An 18499-nucleotide genomic window follows, 5' to 3' on the forward strand; every position below is an offset into this window, starting at 1 on the left:
AAAAAAACTTTTAAATCACATTTTTAAGATAATAATAGCTAAGGCTTAGTGGGTGCTTACAGGATACCAGGCATGAAACTAAGTGCTTTCCATTTTATTTCATTTAAGTTCATCCTCACAGTTAACTGTATGATCTAGGTATTATTGACCCATTTTGCAGATGAAGAAACCAAAGTTTAGGAGAGTTTAAGTTTTCCAGGATTCATTCATTTGACATGTATTTATTGAGTATGTACTGGGAGCCACTGGGGGTCCAGTAGTGGGAAAAAGCAGAAAAACCCCTGCCTTCATGTGAGTCTCTTTGTTTTTAAGTATTTGTTTATGGCTGCGCTGGGTCTTCACTGCGCACAGGCTTTCTCTGGTTGCGGTGTGGTCTGCTCTTCCTCGCCGTGCACAGGCTTCTCATTGCAGTGGCTTCTCTCGTTGTGACTTGCAAGCTCCAGAGCACGGGCTCAGCAGTTGCGGTGCATGGACTTAGTTGCTTCTCAGCATGTGGGGTCTTCCCAGGCCAGGGATCATACCTGTGCCCCCTGCATTGGTGGGTGGATTCTTAACCACTGGACCACCAGGAAGTCCCTCTAACTCATTTTCTAGTGGAGGGCACCCTGTGTGTGCTTAGTCGCTCAGTTCTGTCTTAATATTTGTGACCCCACGGACGGTAGCTTGCCAGGCTCCTCTGTCCACGGGGATTTTCCAGGCAAGACTATTGGAGTGGGTTGCCATGCCCTCTTCCAGGGGATCTTCCCAACCCAGGGATAGAACCCAGTCTCCCACACTGCAGGCGGATTCTTTACCATCTGAGCCACCAGGGATGCTCAGAGGGCGATCATAGCTAATATTTATTGAGTACCAGATAACATTTATACATATTAACTCCTAGAGGGGGTTCTAGGGGTTGAAGCCAGACATTCTGATTCCAAGGCCAACAAGGCTGTTTCTATGGTTTTGCCATGTTCTGCCTCACCCACCGACCCCCTCCCAGCCACCCCCCCGCCAGGCCTGCTCTGCTGGTAAGAGGTGAGCCTTGGGGTTCCCAGCCAGACTTGTCTGTCTCCATGGTCTCAGTCGCCACTATTCCCAGAGGAATAAATAAAGCATTTGTCTTCATTTCTCCATCCTGCCCTGTCCATTTCATGGCCTAGAACAGAATCCTGGATCTGTACCTTTAGAAATAAAGTCAGGTTCATCTTTAAGTTGCTGTTGTTGTTCACTCACTAAGTTGTATCCAAGTCTTTGTGACCTCATGAACTGTTATCCCACCGGCTCCTCTGTCCATGGGATTTTCCAAGCAAGAATACTGGAGTGGGTTACCATTTCTTTCTCCAAGTTATCTTCCCAACCCAGGGACTGAACCTGCCCTCCTCCATTGGCAGACGGCTCCTTTACCACTGAGCCACCTGGGAAGCCCTCATCTTTAAGACAAGTGCTTACTTTTTTAAGGTTAACATCCCTTCAAGAAGTGCTGAGGGCCCAAGTTTTACTTTAGATTCTGCACCTGTCATTTCTGACCTTGCCGCTATGTGTTGGAGCTACATTCAAGTGTCTGCCATACCTAAGATCAGAACCACCGTTTCCCGGTTTGTTCAATACATAGCTTCATTTTCTCGAAGTCTCTGCGTTGTATGATAGATGAAGCCAGCATCTTCTTTGAAGTCAAATTCCAGTGTGTCTTAGTTATGGCCTGATTTCAAGCAATTCAGGAGTGTCTACCAAGCAACTACAGAATGTTTGGTGTGATTCAAAAAGGAAAGTGTAGGAGCAAAGGTTAGACTGGATTTTTACTTAAAGACCTCTTCTGTTTCCTTTTAAAATGTAATTCTCTACTTATGAGATGATAGCAATAAAGTGACACTTCGTAGAACCCCCCATGGCATCTCCAGGCTAGTTTTATTTTATTACACGTGTGCCTCCCTGTGCGTGTGTGGGGCCAGAGGGAAGACTGTCCCTCTCTTGCCTCGATCCTGGGATGCTCTGCCAAGAACTGGAGAGGGCCCAGGTCGGGGCGGCTCTGCTTCCCACTCCCTCCCCAGGTCTCTCTGCCTTGTGCCTTCAACTCTGCAAAGTTACTAGAGCCTCCTTCTAACCCAACCTAGTCTTCCTTTTGTCATCATCCAGCAGGTGTTTCCCCATAATCTCCTCTGTGTCAGCCTCCTTCACTAGAACCCTGTGGACTGGCCCTTTCTGCCAAAAAGGAAAGGGACAGACAGGTGACTTAGGTTTATACTTACTAAATCCACAGTTAGCAAGACTTTTCTTAACTGCACTTTGCAGATAAGTCCAGTTAAACAGACACAGCACTCTCCAGGGTTAGATATCCCATTACCAGGAATGTAGAAGTTCAAAGTCAAGCATTCCTTCATGTCAGTGGGGTTGCCTCCTGCTCTGATCCAAACTCACCTCCTTCAGCACCTGTGAATTAGACAATAGACTCATTCATCTTTGCTGTCACCTGTTAGCCACTGCTATGAACCTGAACTGAACTCTATCTGCAACCCCTCAAATGCATAGTAAGCAAGTCAGCCATAGCCCTGACCTTTCTTGGAGCTTGCTAAATACACACTTAAGCAATTGTCCCAGTGTACAGTAAAACCTATGATGGGGAAGGAGAGGTTGCTTGGAAAAACATTCCAGAATTTCCAACCCAGTACAGGTGGGTGAAAAGAGGTACCTATTGTAATTAGGGTGGGGTGGGGATGTGAGAGATTTCCTGGAGGAAGTGAAATCTAAGATACAACCAGGAAGATGAGTAGCTATTACCAGGGAAGGGGAGAGAGAGGGGAGAAGTGTTTTCCAAAAGAAGAAAACAACAGGTACAGCGCCCTGGAGGCAAAAGGAAGCTTAAGACCAAACAACAAAGAATGCCATCATTTAGGAGAACAAAAGAATACAAAAGAGAACAAGCAGATGGAAAGAAAGAAGGAAATCCAGGAAAGTGTGATATCAGGGAACCCATGCATGCCTGCTTTTAGAACAGAGATGTCATGAGATGCTGGCAGGTCAAGTACAGTAAGAACCAAAAAGAAGTTTTGGGTTATGTTAACCATTAATCTTCATTTCTGTGCTATTCAGTGAATGTGTTAAAAGCCATATTCTTCAAGGATTTTCAGTGTGCTTTGTAGTATTATTAATTCCTTGATGTTCTCAATTAAGCTGTGACAAGAATTTAAGATAGGTATCAACACCTTTCTTGAGTATGGCACATTTTGGCCCCAGTCTCACATGTAGCATTCATTTGAAAAATATTCCTAGATGATTCTTCCCAGTAAGACAAGCGTTGATTGCCTGTTTCTTTTCTTTTGTTCCACCCTTCAATCTTTGGTTTGCTTACTATCTCTTAGTCCTGTGAACTCTGCTTTTGGATAAAAGCTCTTTGCAAAGAATTTGAATCGAAGGCTGGGCAGTTTTGAAATTAGATATATAACATCTTTCTGATATGTTCTAAATAATTTAACAATTCGTTCATAGCGATGCATACCGCCATGCATCTGTGACTTGGAGATTTAGTCATTCTCTTTCCTGTTTCTTTTGCAGCTCCAAGAGACTGTGAAAAGAAAGTTGGAAGGAGCCCGATCACCACTTAATGGAGACCAGCAGAATGGGGCTTGCGATGGAAGCTTTTCTCCAACTAGCAAGCGGATACGAAAGGACATTCCCACAGGGATGGAAGCCATCAACAATTTACCCAACAACATGCCACTGCCTTCAGCTTCTCCGCTTCACCAACTTGACCTGAAGCCTTCTTTGCCCTTGCAGAATAGTGGGACTCACACTCCTGGGCTTCTGGAAGACCTGAGTAAGAATGGGAGACTCCCAGAACTTAAACTTCCTGTGAATGGTTGCAGTGACCTGGAGGACAGCTTCACCATCTTGCAGAGCAAAGATCTCAAACAGGAACCTCTCGACGACCCTACTTGCATAGACACATCAGAAACCTCTCTTTCCAATCAGAACAAGCTGTTCTCGGACATTAACCTGAACGATCAGGAGTGGCAGGAGTTAATAGATGAACTGGCCAACACCGTTCCTGAAGATGACATACAGGACCTGTTCAACGAAGACTTCGAAGAGAAGAAGGAGCCGGAATTCTCGCAACCGGCCACAGAGACCCCGCTATCCCAGGAGAGCGCCAGCGTGAAGAGCGACCCGTCTCACTCTCCCTTCGCGCACGTCTCTCTGGGCTCCCCCCAGGCCAGGCCTTCTTCTTCGGGTCCTCCCTTCTCCACCGTCTCCACGGCCACCAACTTACCTTCTGTGGCCACCACTCCCGTGGCGCCCAACCCTGCCAGCTCCCCAGCGAACTGTGCGGTCCAGTCCCCTCAAACTCCGAACCCAGCTCACACGCCGGGCCAGGCTGCGTCTCGGCCCGGAAATGGTTATCTCCTTAATCCTGCAGCCGTGCCGGTGGCTGCTGCGGGCTCGGGCCCCGGGGCCGTGCCCGGCTCTGACCTGTCCCCCGCCGAGCAGCTCAAGCAGATGGCCGCGCAGCAGCAGCAAAGGGCCAAACTCATGCAGCAGAAGCAGCAGCAGCAGCAGCAGCACTCAAATCAGACTTCCAGTTGGTCTCCCTTAGGGCCTCCATCCAGTCCCTACGGAGCAGCTTTCCCGGCGGAAAAACCAAATAGCCCCATGATGTACCCCCAAGCCTTTAACAACCAAAATCCTATAGTGCCTCCCATGGCCAACAACCTGCAGAAGACGACAATGAATAACTACCTCCCTCAGAATCACCTGAATATGATCAATCAGCAGCCAAATAACATGGGTACAAACTCCTTAAACAAACAGCACAATATTCTGACTTACGGCAACACTAAGCCTCTGACCCACTTTAATGCCGACTTGAGTCAGAGGATGACGCCCCCGATGGCCAATCCCAACAAAACCCCCCTCACGCCCTACATCCAGCCGCAGCCCCCGCAGCCGCAGCCCCCGCAGCAGCCCCCACCTCAGCTCCAGGCCCCCAGGGCACACCTGAGTGAGGACCAGAAACGCGTGCTCCTCATCAAGCAGAAGGGAGTGATGAGTCAGCCCATGGCCTACCCGGCGCTGCCATCCCACGGTCAGGTAAGTGTGAGAGCGAGGCACTTGGAAATGCTCTCGGGGTGCGTTTCAGACCGTCGACATGCGATGCTCTCCTTGCTTCTGCCCTAAGAGGGTTGATTACCTTTAGACATCCTTCTTACACATCCTCCTGTTGTTACTAGGTTTGTTGAGGGTTTTTCTTCTCTTCTTTCTAAGACATGGGACAAAGTGGCAGAGTAGACTTTCCTGTGTTTGAATGCCTGGGGATCAAACTTCTTTTATTCTGGCCGGCAGATAAGAAACCAAAAATGGCGTAAAATGCTCACTGGGAGGGAGGCTGTAGAGGTCACGTGACAGCGTGTTGCGTCTCCTCTAGCTTCTCTCCCAGATCGTGTGTGGTCCAAGACTGCGGAGGCTGGACGGTCGGAGCCTTTCGGGATCTCTATAGCCGTCTTATGAGGTCCCGAACAAGCTCAGCCTGTCTTCCCTGTATTATGAATTATGGAAATTTGGGTTCTGGATAGTCAAAGGTCGGAGCATTTTCTGTGTTTTCAAAGTGAAGTGGAGGATAGATTTTTGTAGAACTGTGCAGCGTGTCAACACTTGTTGCTATACAAATGCATTGAGCAGCTGTTTGCACCTTGTGACTTGAGAGTGTACTAAAACCATCTCCGATTCATCAGCTATAGTTCAGGAGAATTTGATGATGACTGTCTGTTAGTGCTGTGTCCACGTCTCCTCTTTCCTGCTGTCTTTCTTCATGGTATCATGGTTTTCAGGTGTAGGGATCCACGGTAGGAGTGAGTGGCAACCACTGCGGAGTGAATGAATACTCATTGACAAGCATCAACTCCCTCCTCACCCTGATCAATGTGGCCAGCAGCCAACACTCCTTTAATTTAACACTTTATCTGCCTCAAAGGGGAGAGGAAGTGGGAAAAAGCACCGTCCTACTGACCTTACCCCTACGCAGGTGACTTCATAAGCCATCATTTTATTGCCAGTTGATGTGAATTGTGGAGGCACAGTTCTGTGCTCTGGTCCTCTCTAGACGCCCACGCTTGATAGCAGTTGGAGATTTTGCAGAAAAGTCTTTGCTTTAGGGGCCCTCGCGTGCAAACAGGTCTTAATGAGCGCTTGGATACGCATCCACAGGGGGATGCTTTAGAAACACCAGGAATTAAGGCGGGCAGATCTTGCATCACTGGGCTCTGTTTGTGTCTGCCTCTCCTGGTATGTCCCACCCCACCCTCACCCCACCTCCCCAAGCTTGATGGAGACTGCAGGGCTGAGGGTGGTGCTGGCCTGCAGAGACAGGCCTGAGCTCTGTGGCTTGATGCTTGGCCTTCACAGCACTTCCAACCCAAAGCCCCACAGTGGTTTCATGTCTGCACATGCCAACCAGCTCTAAAGAAATTCTGTCTGGAGAAATAAAAATGTAGCTCGGTTGACATAAACCACCATCAGTGGCTGGTGAAAAACATCATTGAAATGGGAACTTTTTTGTTTTATCCTGGTTTCATTAAAACTATACTATTGGAAAATGCAGCATTTGATACATTTCAGTGTTAAGTTCTGAAGCGTGCAGAAATATAGGTGCTACACAGAGGTGTTTGCTGTAGTTCAGAGGTTTATGAGATGGCAGGCTGTCAGCATGGTCATCCGCTGCTGCTGCTTAGTCACTTCAGTCGTGTCTGATTCTGTGTGACCCCATAGACGCCAGCCCACCAGGCTCCCCCGTCCCTGGGATTCTCCAAGCAAGAACACTGGAGTGGGTTGCCATTTCCTTCTCCAATGCATGAAAGTGAAAAGTGAATGTGAAGTCGCTCAGTCGTGTCTAACTCTTAGCGACCCCGTGGACTGCAGCCCACCAGGCTCCTCCGTCCATGGGATTTTCCAGGCGAGAGTACTGGAGTGGGGTGCCATCGCCTTCTCCATGGTCATCCGCTGCTGATGACAAATACAAATTTAATTTGGCTTCTCCCTCCACTGTTGTTGGTTTTTTTTCTCCTTCCTCCAAGCCAGACCAAAGGTGATTAATGCCAGCTCTGCACACGTGTGGGTACAATATGAGCCAACCTCCCTCCCCACCCTTACTGAATTTCTTTTGAAATTTGCTAGCTTGGGATGAAGCTCCTGTCTTTGCTGGAACATGAATCTTAAAGGTGCTATTTCAGGTCCTTATGCTTGCCTAGCTGTGAGTGACTGAAGCCTTGGACCACAGAGGTCATGTTTAGAAAGGACTGTCAAGTGATGAAGAAACAAAAGTGATGGTTTTCTGGATTAAATCTGTGGGTTTTCCTCTCCTCCTTCCATCTCATGAGGTACTTTTAGGATGGACAGAATCTTCCTCATTAAAATAATCATTTCTTAACCTCATAAAGAACCATCAAGCAAAATCATGCTTTTTAATGAAATATTAACTCACCACTGAAACAAGCTTCAACATACATATATAAACATGGGAATATCTTTCTGCAAACATACCATTTATTTCATGCTTTTATCTGATTGTGGAGAAGTATTGACACAGCTCTCAGAGTAGTTAATTACACTCTATGAGAGTACTCTGCACAAATATGAGCATGAATTACAGGTAAAATATAAAGTATAGTTATACATAGGTGTAGTTCAAATTTGTTTTCTGCTGTTGCTAGTGAAAATTCATTTTATTCTTTGTTGGCCACAAGGACCGCAATGAACAGTTAGTTTTAATGAATAACTTGAGCACCAAAGCCAATAACAAGATAATTTTCTTGTACAGATGTTTACTTATTTGGGACATTAGCAGCAAATGCCATTTCTCTCAGGAACAAATAGAAATCCACTTTGTTCCTGAAGGTTCCAAGAAGGAGGGAACCAAAAATTGAGAAAAAGAAAAAATAATTTATTCCAAAATTTTGAATATGTTTTACCTGATAGCTCCAGTTCTCAGAATTTTCATATTATTCCTTGCAATTCAAAAATTTAGCAATGATTTGTATACAAAGGTTATGCTCTTGGTGTTACTTGGGATTGTGAAAATTAGGACCATAATAAACATTTTGGAAAAATAAATAACATACCTGAAAATCGTGCTATTAATGAATGATTAATCCCATGGGAATACTCATAGTACAAGTGAAATAAGCAAATCAGATTACAGTTTGTATGTCACAATCCTAATTGTGTTTTTTAATATGTATAGAAAAATACTGAATAACTGAAACATTAAGAATGGTATTTCTGATTGGTAAAATTATGAGCACTTATTGTTTTCCTCTTTATACTTTACTCAGTTTTTTTAAATGTTCCATCATACAGGTATGTAGGTATATATTCTATCATTAGGGAAAAAAAATTTTTTTAAGGGAAGAAAATACTCTCTATTTTAAAAGTTTACACTTATTCAAAGAATCCTTATCCAATTTGCCAGTAGAACTGAGGTGATATCATGACTTTCTGTTCATGTATATATATGAGTTGTGAATCCCTGCTTATAGAGGTAGTTCAGAGCCCTTCTCCCCACCCTTCACTCTCTTGTCCTTTCTCTCTTCACATCCCCTTTCACTCCTTACAATGTTAATTCATCAGCTAAAACAGTGACAATGAGAGTATTAATAAAATCTCCACTAGTATAATCCTTCAGCTCTTCAAGTTGTGCTCCTGCATTATTTCTTTGATCATCTCTCCCTTCCTTTTTCTCCTTTTCCAAACTTCTCTTCATCAAAACTTCTGTTTTGCTTTCTAATTTTTAAAATATGCGTTTCTGTGATGGAATAACCAGAACTTACTGTGGTCATGGCTAATTATCTTTTCCTGATCTTGTTTTTCAAGGACAGGATCTCTCATCATGCTCTCTCTCTCCTTCTTTTTTTTTTTTTTGCTAGTTTTTGCATAGCACCTAACACTATGTCTTAAACATAGGGATGCTTCATAAGTCATTTGATGGCAATGATCAATGTTTGGGCCAAAAATATATTTACAGTTGATGATTGGCTTCGACAGGGAGAGTGTTAGCACAGATGACACAGAGCTGCTATTGAGATCCAACAGAAGACCTGGAAAGGCAAGTCACAAAAGAATTCTTGGCTAGGAGGTGGTTATCTTGAACCTCTGGAACAAAAAGAGATTGCTAGGCCAGCAAACTCTGTCTCCGTGTGTGACAAGCAGAAAAACAACAGAGTAAAAGCAAAAAGCTTACTTGTGGCGGAAGTCAAAGCAAAAGCCAGTGACTACTTGGCTGGCCTAGGAGAGGGACAGGGATACCCAGAGCCCCAGAATAATTCTTACAGGGAAGAGCAGAAAGTGAGTAATTTTCCAAATGGGATGTTAATTTTTACTCATTGCAATGGACTAGATGAATCATAGGCACTTGGCTACTGTATTCTTCATATGTGTGTTTTCCGTGCGTGGCTGTGTCTATCATAATGAGTCCATATATGAGTATATTTGACAGAATGTTTTCCCTTTTCAATGTGATTTTACTGAAATCTATTGGGCTTCTTGTGAGGTATATTATTAATATAAGCTTTGTAGCCATCAAATCTGCACACAAGGAACAGAGCTCTGATATTCACAGACATCATGGAAGTCTCTTTGAAGATACATTTTTTCTTAACTTCAAAAATTTGGTGCCCCTTTGTTTAGTTTCTGTAAATATATATATTGTTGATTTTTCCCAAATGATACATGACCTAGTTCAGAAAGTCAAGCATACTCGAAGGCTTAGGATAAGAAAGACCAGTCCCTTGTATTACCCCTCCATTCTAATTTCTGCTTCCCAAAGGTGGTTGCTTCAACTCATTCAGTTATTTTCTCTTATTTATCTCCATAAACTGCTATTCCTTAGCAATTCAGTTATTCGACTCAATACAAGGATTTAATTCAGCTGCACGACCTCCTCACAAACAACCCCTGCCTCACATTGTCTCTCTTTTTCTCTTCCCATACTCTAGTAGAACTAGATAGATCACAAATTATGACTTTGAAAATATTCTATATTTACATGACTGATTTTTGCATAGTGCCTCAGAGTTTAGCTATGCAGTGTACTTCGGTTATATTTCCTTTCTTATGTAACTTTTTGTTTTCCCTGGAATTTATAACTGTCTCTGTTTTTAATTGGCTCAGATGATAAAGAATCTGCCTGCACCGCAGGAGACAGGGGCTTGATCCCTGGGTCTGGAACATCATCTGGAGAAGGGAACGGCAGCTCGCTCCAGTATTCTTGTCTGGAGAATTCCAGGGACGGAGGAGCCTGGTGGGCTATAGCCCATGTGGTCACAAGTCAGACACAACTGAGCGACAACGCTTTCTTTTTTTTTTGTCTCTGCTCCTACTTTCAATGTGTCCTCAACCTTTCTGATCCTGTAAAACTTTTAATAGGATCAAGCACTTCAGATGACCTTTGTTATTATTTTCTTTCCTTTTTTCCCTCTCTCCCTCTTTCTCTCTTTCCCTCCTTCTCCTCCCACCTCCTCCTTCCCACTCTCTCTCTATCTCTTTCTCCTTCTCTCTGTCTCCCTCTGTTTCTTTCTCTTCTTCGTGTCTCTCCTGAAGACTTATAGACTTTCACCCAAGTTTCCTGTCTTACACGTTTCTTGGCCGGCTGCCTCACTGAAGTCATGCAGCTGGCCTGCACCCTTCACTGTCATCCTTGGACTATTTCATCCCCTCCTGTGCTGCAGTATCTCTTTTCTTGATCCCTCCTCTTCTTTCTCGGCTTAGCCCTGCTAATTGGTTGAGCACATTCTCAGTGCTTAAGAAAGGGTGTACGGGACATTGGCTTTTATTTCAAAAACTTCTTTATTCATTTTTAGTCTTATTGTTCTCTTAAAGCTCATTACAGGTGAGAAACAGTGATTTATTTCATTGTTCAAGGTAGCTCTGATGATAATTTTTTATTGATTTTTCCTGGAGTACAGTTGCTTTACAATTTGTGTGAGTTTCTGCTGTACGGTAAAGTGACTCAGTTATACGTATGCATAGATCCCCTCTTTTTAAGATTTCGTTCCCATCTAGGCCACCACAGAGCGCTGAGTCGAGGGCTATAGAGTAGGTTCTCAGTTATCTCTTTTATGCATAGCAATGTATATACGTCAAATCCCATCTCCCAGTTCAGGGAGATTGTTTTTATGAAAATGATTTTTGAGAATGTCTTTATCCTCACATATGATTCAGAGTTTGCCAGATGTAGAATTATAGTGAAGAAAGCATATTCCATCAGAACTGAAAAGGCATTTTTTTTCATCGTCCTGTGGCTTTCATACTGGTGAGAAGTCCAGTGACATTTGGATTTCCCACTCTATGTGTATAATCTGTTTTTTCACTCTGAGAACTTTTCAAATCTTACTTTATCCCTGAAATTTCATGACAGTATGCCTTAATGTGGCTATTTTTCATCCACTATGTCTGGTACTGTGACCTTTTTCTTTTTTTGGAAATGTGTCTTTAAGATATGTTCTTACATGATTTCTTTGATCATTCCTTCCTTCTCTTTTCTCTCTCTTTCTAACTTTCTGGAACTTTTATTCATCATGTAGCAGACCTCCTGATTGTTCTCTAATTTTCGTATGTTTTCAGTTTTCCATATCTTTGTCCTTTCACGTTACGTGTCCTGTGAGATTTTCTTAACTTTACATTCCAACTCTAAAATTAACCATTTTATTTTATTTATCATATTTTGTGCTTCCCTGATAGCTCAGCTGGTAAAGAATCCACCTGCAATGCAGGAGACACCAGTTCAATTCCTGAGTTGGGAAGTTCCCCTGGAGAAGGGATAGGCCACCCACTCCAGTATTCTTGGGCTTCCCTTGTGGCTCAGCTGGTAAAGAATCCATTTTAAATTTTCATAAGCTCTTCTTTGTTCTCTGATTTATCTCTTTCAACCTAAGGATATTAATTCTCGTTTTAAAATTAATTTTCCTTGTACTCCCTGCTTTACCTTTGTTTCTCCTAAGCACCCTTTTTCCATATGTTCATTTTATTTTTCTTTCTTTCATGTTAGAAGCTTTTCTCTTTGTTTATTTAAAGAGTGAGGCACAATAAAGCTAATTCATTGCTCTGTGCACTTAGGGCTTGTCAAATGTGGGGCTTTGCTGTACAGGGATTGAGCTAGAAACCCAGCCATGTCACTGGGTCAGTGTCTGCAGATTTTTACCGCAGCGCCAGTCAGAAAAGACCCTCTCAATCTCACCACAGAGAGTTGTTAATCTCGAGGCTGGCTTTCTGGAACTAAGCAGAGGAAGTGAATCGGCAGGTGGTGGTGATGGCAAAGTGTATTTCACTAACTTTTCTGTAGGCTTTCTCTTTATCTCCCAGTTTTGTATGGCTTCTCAGTTCAGTCGCAGCCAGAACTGGGATGTAGGATTCCAGAGTCTTGGGGCTTCACCTCTCCAGACTCCTTCTTCTGGAGCTGTATAGCTGGTCCACCGCTTCACAAAACAGAAATGTAGCCCATGTTCCTTTTGTGTGAGCTCTGGCATTCAGAAGTGCTTCTGCCACCTGAGACTTTACAACATCCCTTACCCTGACCCATCTTGTTGATTTTTGGCTTCCAACCAGTCCATTCTGAAGGAGATCAGCCCTGGGATTTCTTTGGAAGGAATGATGCTAAAGCTGAAAGTTGACTCATTGGAAAAGACTCTGATGCTGGGAGGGATTGGGGGCAGGAGGAGAAGGGGACGACAGAGGATGAGATGGCTGGATGGCATCACTGACTCGATGGACGTGAGTCTGAGTGAACTCCGGGAGTTGGTGATGGACAGGGAGGCCTGGCGTGCTGCGATTCATGGGGTCGCAAAGAGTCAGACACGACTGAGTGACTGAACTGAACTGAACTGAACCAAGAGTAAGGATTAGCTTTCTCTAAAGAACTCAGTTATCACCACTCAGCCATCTGATTTTCAGCTTCCAAAATTTTGTTGACACCCTTGATGGCTATTTCCATCTCCCATCCTTTTTTGTTTTTGGATGCTTATATCATTTTTATTCCTTTATTGTCACTATACCAGGGAGTTGGAGAAACCCAAGATGAATGAGGATGGTCCATTTACCAGAGGCTTGCTCGGTGACTTTCTAAATATTGAATATTGTCCAATATTGAAATGTATGTGTTACAATGTATTTCACATTATTACTTCTAACATATTGGACTTTAACAGTGCTGGTTTCAGGAATGCTAAAGTACTCTCTTGACATGAAATTTACATGTCAAATACCTGCATTCAGAAGGACAGAGAAGAGTCATATAATCATCATGCTATTTTAGAACAAGAGCTGGTGATTATAACCATTGGGTAGCTTTTAGGATCTCGAAAATATCGACTGACTTCAAGGACTAGAAAAACAATTTAAGTTCCATGACCCTGACTAAGCCAATAGAATCTGGCAAGTCAGATGCAAGATAAAATATTGACAGAACCCTCATCACAGACTGAATCCAGGGCCTCCCAGCGGAGGGGAAACCTACGGGCAGAAGCGCTACCGAACTCCACACAATAAATGAAACGTTCCAATTGATGGGCATAATAGGTCATTTCCATCCACATACTGGCATATTTTGAAAATCCTGACTGATATTCTGTCAGAGTCTTAGAAATATGAGGCTAAGAGTAAACAGCAGAAAAAGAGAAGTTTTAGGAAAGGAATTCATTTTATAATAGTATTGTGAAAGAAAGAGCTTTTAATTAGCCCCCTGTGAGAATACTCTGTAAAGGTTTTGTGGAATGAGAATATTCCTGTTTACTGAGAGAGCTTACACCCCGTCAAACAGTCATTATGAAACTTCGGGCGGGGTAGGGGGCCTCCTGAGGATCACCTAAGGAAATTGTTCAAGATACAGGGAGTCAGATTCCACTGCTAAGGACTTGGAATCAGTAGGTCTGGGATGAGGCTTGGAAAGGTGCATTTTAATAAGCAATCCACCACCATTTTCTAATGGAGAAGTGGTGCATAAGATAACGCTGAACTGCAATTAAAACAACCTGTGTTTATTTCATTGCTCGATATTTACATATGCTTAAATTATTGTCTATGGAACTATAAGTTCTGCAAGGTCTCAGACTTGTAACATTTAAAGTAAGATGGAAAAATTAGGCTACTCTGCTTACCAGATTTCTTTTTCAGGATATAGTAAGTTTTTAAAACATTTCTTTTTTTTTTTTGGAGTACAGTTGCTTTACAATGTTGTGTTATTTTCTGCAGGATAGCAAAGTGAATCAGCCATTCATATACTTATATCCCCTCCTTTTTGGATTTCTTTCCCATTTTGGTCACCACAGAGCACTGAACAGAGTGCCTTGCGCTATGCAACAGGTTCTCGTTAGTTATAGGATAAGTGAATTTTTTTAAGAGCTGAAATCGTGAGGATCCTGGCTATGTTTTTTAAATTATGGAACTGCTCCTATTGATTCTTTTAATAAGACAAAACAGTTCATTCTCCATGCTGCCCTCTAACCATGGGGAAGAGTGGAATTTCCCCTTGTCTCCCAGAGAAAGAGTTGGTTATCCAGTCCTCTGTTTTATTAATAGGCATACCGAGGGCCCTGCCTTGTGTGTGTCAAGTAGCTTTTTTCAAGATGTGTGGGAAGAGAGACTACCATGGCATGGAAAGTGTGCAGATTAGCGGAAGCACAAGACTTACTGAGAACCTCTTTGGGGACATCCTCCTCCGGGCAAGACTGCTGGCAGGCATGTCAGTAGGACCTCAATTTGGGGTTATGTGTTTTGACACTGTTACGCCAAGAACAGCATCCAAGCACCTTTCCCAGATATTCCGGGGCTCTGAGAGAGGTGTTGACTTAGCCAGATGCTCAATTTCACTCTACGTCCAGAGTCACAGCTTCCCAGGTGGCGCTGTTGGTCAAGAACCTGCCTGTTAATGCAGGTGACGTAAGAGACATAGGTTCGATCCCTGGGTTGTGAAGATCCTCTGGAGAAGGAAATGGCAACCCACTCCAGTATTCTCGCCTGGAGAATCCCATGGACAGAGGAGCCCGGTAAGCTGCTGTCCACAGTGTCACAAAGAGTCGGACACGATGAACCACGGCACAGCACTAGAGTCATAGCTGACCCAGGGATCGAACCCACATCTCCTGCACTGGCAGGCAGGCTCTTTATCAGTGAGCCACCAGTGAAACCCCTAAATCTGAGTTTGTTTCTATCTTGCATGTGTACTCGTTGGTTAAGTGCCATCTTGGCTCAGAGGTTAAAGCGTCTGCCCGCAATGCGGAAGACCTGGGTTCGATCCCTGGTCGGGAAGATCCCCTGGAGAAGGAAATGGCAACCCATTCCAGTATTCTTGCCTGGAGAATCCCGTGGACGTAGGAGCCTGGTGGGCTACAGTCCACGGGGTCGCAAAGAGTGGGACACAACTGAGCGACTTCACTTTCACTTTTCATTAAGGCTTACAGGCAGAGAGAGGGCAAGAGTCAGGACTGCAAGGAGTAGAAAGAAGAAGCCTCCAAGGGGGAGGTAAGCTTGAGTTAGGAGTCAGATGGGTAGAGGGTGGGTAGAAAGACATTCTGGGGCAGGTAAGGAATTTTTCCTTAAGAGATGATACAGATTGATGGCCAGGCTGTTAGAGAATAGTGAGGTGAAATGCATGGGATAACAGCTAGGGTACTTTCTACTCTTTGAAGCAGGAGACAGTAAGAATCTCCATCAGGATGTGGCATTTAAATTTTAAGGAAAAACAGTGCATTTAGAGGAAAGGAATAATAGAACTTGGTGAGTGAATATATGATAAGAGGAAAGGGAAATGAATCATATATTTATGACCATAAAGTTAAATATTAGGTGGTATAATAGTTTCTGAAAGATGACAGACTTGTTATATATACATCTAAATATCAAAACTTATTTGTATACAAAACAAACAGTTGTTATTATTTATCTTACTCTGCTGGCTTGTATTTCTTGTTTGCTAAGGTACAGGTTCCACGCTCAGCAAAAGATGTGAAGCAAGCTCATAGTACCTTTTAAAAGTTTGTGTTAAACTGAGCCACAAATAGTTCCTCAACTCTAAAACTAGAGTTGGGCTTTTTGTTTTAACAAGCATTTAATTGTCAATAAATTCATATTATTGTGATAATGGTTGTTTTCATTATTTAGAATAGTATTAGACTATCATATGTTCCTTTTGCTTAATATTTTTATCATAAGGATTTACTTGGTCACATCTGTGACTTGAAGAAAGTACTCTATAAAGATAGTCATTATGCAAGAATACCAGAGGAACAGAGTTCCAAGCTTTCACACATAATACATCATGATTCATTAAGCAGTTACAGCAACTCTGGACTTTTATTTGGAAAAAAAAATTTTTTTCCTGTACAAAGATATTCTATAATATCTTGGTTCCTGGGCAAGTTTCTATGGAATTAATCTTTTTATCACACCAAATGGTTTGCATCTGACCCAGTGCATAAAGAATCAAAATACCTTTCATGAGTTAATTATGTTGCTAATACATTGTCATGATTAGTTAATATGATTCATGAGATTATGCAGCGTAGGTATACATTTTCATTTACTAAAGAGTAAGTATCGACCCCATGTAGTATCCAAACTGATAACTCTCATTTATTAATATTATGATTTTCTAGAAGAGGTTTTATCAACATACCTGTATTCCCTAATTGCTTTTGCATCTGAGATGTTTGAAAGTTTATCTGGGCTTTATTTCTGCACTGAGCTTCAGCCAGTTCATACAAAGGACATTAACCAGTTTGTTAGGCCATGGATGCTTGCAGTGCCAAACTGAAGTTAGACAGTGTTTCAAAGGAAAAGGTCATCTCTGGGGTGCCTGGGAAGTGGTCAGGAAGTGGTCAGTCCCTCTGAGCAGATAGACTGAAGCTGCAGCCTCCCAGGCACCCCAGGTGTGATGGCAGCCCCCTTGCACACTCCAGTGGACACTGTTGCGCTATTAATGAACTCTACAACCACAGATGAGGGCTCTGACACACCTACTCATTCCCGAAAAGCCATGAGGCACAGAGCAGAGAGTCAGCTTCTCAGGCCCGTGCGATAGGAATCAAGAGTTCTGTGGGTCGCCCAGTGCCAGACTGTGCTGTGTCTGGTGGGGCCTGGAGTGTGACACCATCAGCCTGAAGGGTGACCAAAGGCCCTGGGATGCAGGGTGGGTCATGTCCGGCTGTAGAGAAGCCTTCACGGCAGATAAGGGTAGTTTCAAATATCACCTCTAAGATATTAATAGTTCGTTTCAATAGTTGGATTTTCATAGCTAGTTTCAATATCACTTCTAAGATTGCTGTGGCAGAAAAGGCCAGAGAAAATCAGCCTTAGAGCCGTGACAGGTTTGGACAAACCAAACTCTAGAGCAGCACCACCCATTGAAATAGCGTCCAAATCACAAATACAAGCCATAGAATTTTAAAATTCCTATTCCTCACATCATGAAAGGCCCAAAGAAACAAAATCAAGTTAAGTATACATTTTTTATTTTTAATAAAATGGTTTTATAAAATATTTTAATTTTAATATATTTATTTTTTAATGTTTTATCATATAATATTATGATGTAATATAAATAAAAATATAGTGCATCTGACACGATCAACATTGTTAATTGGCTATACTCCAACATAAAATATAAAGTTAAAATATATATATAATATATATTATTTATCATATAATTTTATTTAATAGTATGTTTTTTAATGCATTCTTTTTTTCTTTTTTTTTTTTTTTACATTAGGAAAATCTTAGATTTTCCTGTATTTATAAGGTGTTATGGGCATTTTCTAGATTCCTTTATTAATTAAAATTTTTTTCTAATATTTATATGCTTTCTTCAAATAGTATTAATTTACAACATTTATTTATCTTTAGGTCTTATTGCATTGCTATAAAACTCCCTGACACTGTTCATATTTATGTTGAGTTGGAATTCTTATTATTCCCTTAATATATGAAAATATGAGGTTATATTGATGTGTAATCAATATAAAAATTATTAGTGAGACATTTGACATTTTTTTTTAGACCAAGTCTTTGAAATCAGATGTGTCTGTTATATTTGCCGCACAGCTCAATTTGCGCAGGTCACGTCTTTATAGCACACGTGCCTAGTGGCCATAGTATGAGACGGACAGGTCTAAAATAACAACAGCAAAAGTCTGCTCAGTGATCAGAAAGGTGATTGGCAATATGAAAGCGGTGAAGCAGGAGGAATATGTTTTGGCTGTTTGAGAGACACTGATTCTTTTTGTCACCTCTTAACAGCTCTGTGACCCGAAACTGGACAGAATAGTGCCCCCTGTTGCCCTCCAGCCATCCAGTGAGCCACACGCAGCAGGCTCTGTGTCCTCGTCATTAGAATTCACCTGCTCTGTGTGGCCCTCAACCCTTGGATACTTCTGCAGCCGTGTGTGTGTGTGTGTGTGTGTGTGTGTGTGTGTGTGTCTGTGTCTGTGTGTGTGTGTCTGTGTGTGTGTGTGTGTGTGTGTGTGTGTGTGTGTGTGTGTGTGTGTGT

The 18499-nt window shown here is 42.6% G+C and overlaps 1 protein-coding gene and 1 long non-coding RNA gene across 2 annotated transcripts in view; one reads left to right on the top strand and one right to left on the bottom strand.

The window, feature by feature from the left end:
• MAML3 (mastermind like transcriptional coactivator 3) overlaps positions 1 to 18499 on the top strand; it is a 451078-nt gene that overhangs the window by 265538 nt on the left and 167041 nt on the right. The window contains exon 2 of the mRNA XM_040250466.1: positions 3532 to 5064. Coding sequence (XP_040106400.1) covers positions 3532 to 5064 — 1533 coding nt within the window. The remainder of the gene's footprint in view (positions 1 to 3531; positions 5065 to 18499) is intronic.
• The window catches only part of LOC120870916, a 17683-nt gene continuing 13436 nt past the window's right edge, over positions 14253 to 18499 (bottom strand). The window contains exons 2-3 of the long non-coding RNA XR_005722893.1: positions 16627 to 16630; positions 14253 to 14308 (exon numbers count right to left, since the gene is read on the bottom strand). This is a non-coding gene — a long non-coding RNA (uncharacterized LOC120870916). The remainder of the gene's footprint in view (positions 14309 to 16626; positions 16631 to 18499) is intronic.

The sequence above is a fragment of the Oryx dammah genome, unplaced genomic scaffold, assembly GCF_014754425.2.
Source record: "Oryx dammah isolate SB20612 unplaced genomic scaffold, SCBI_Odam_1.1 HiC_scaffold_12, whole genome shotgun sequence".
NCBI lineage: Eukaryota > Metazoa > Chordata > Mammalia > Artiodactyla > Bovidae > Oryx > Oryx dammah.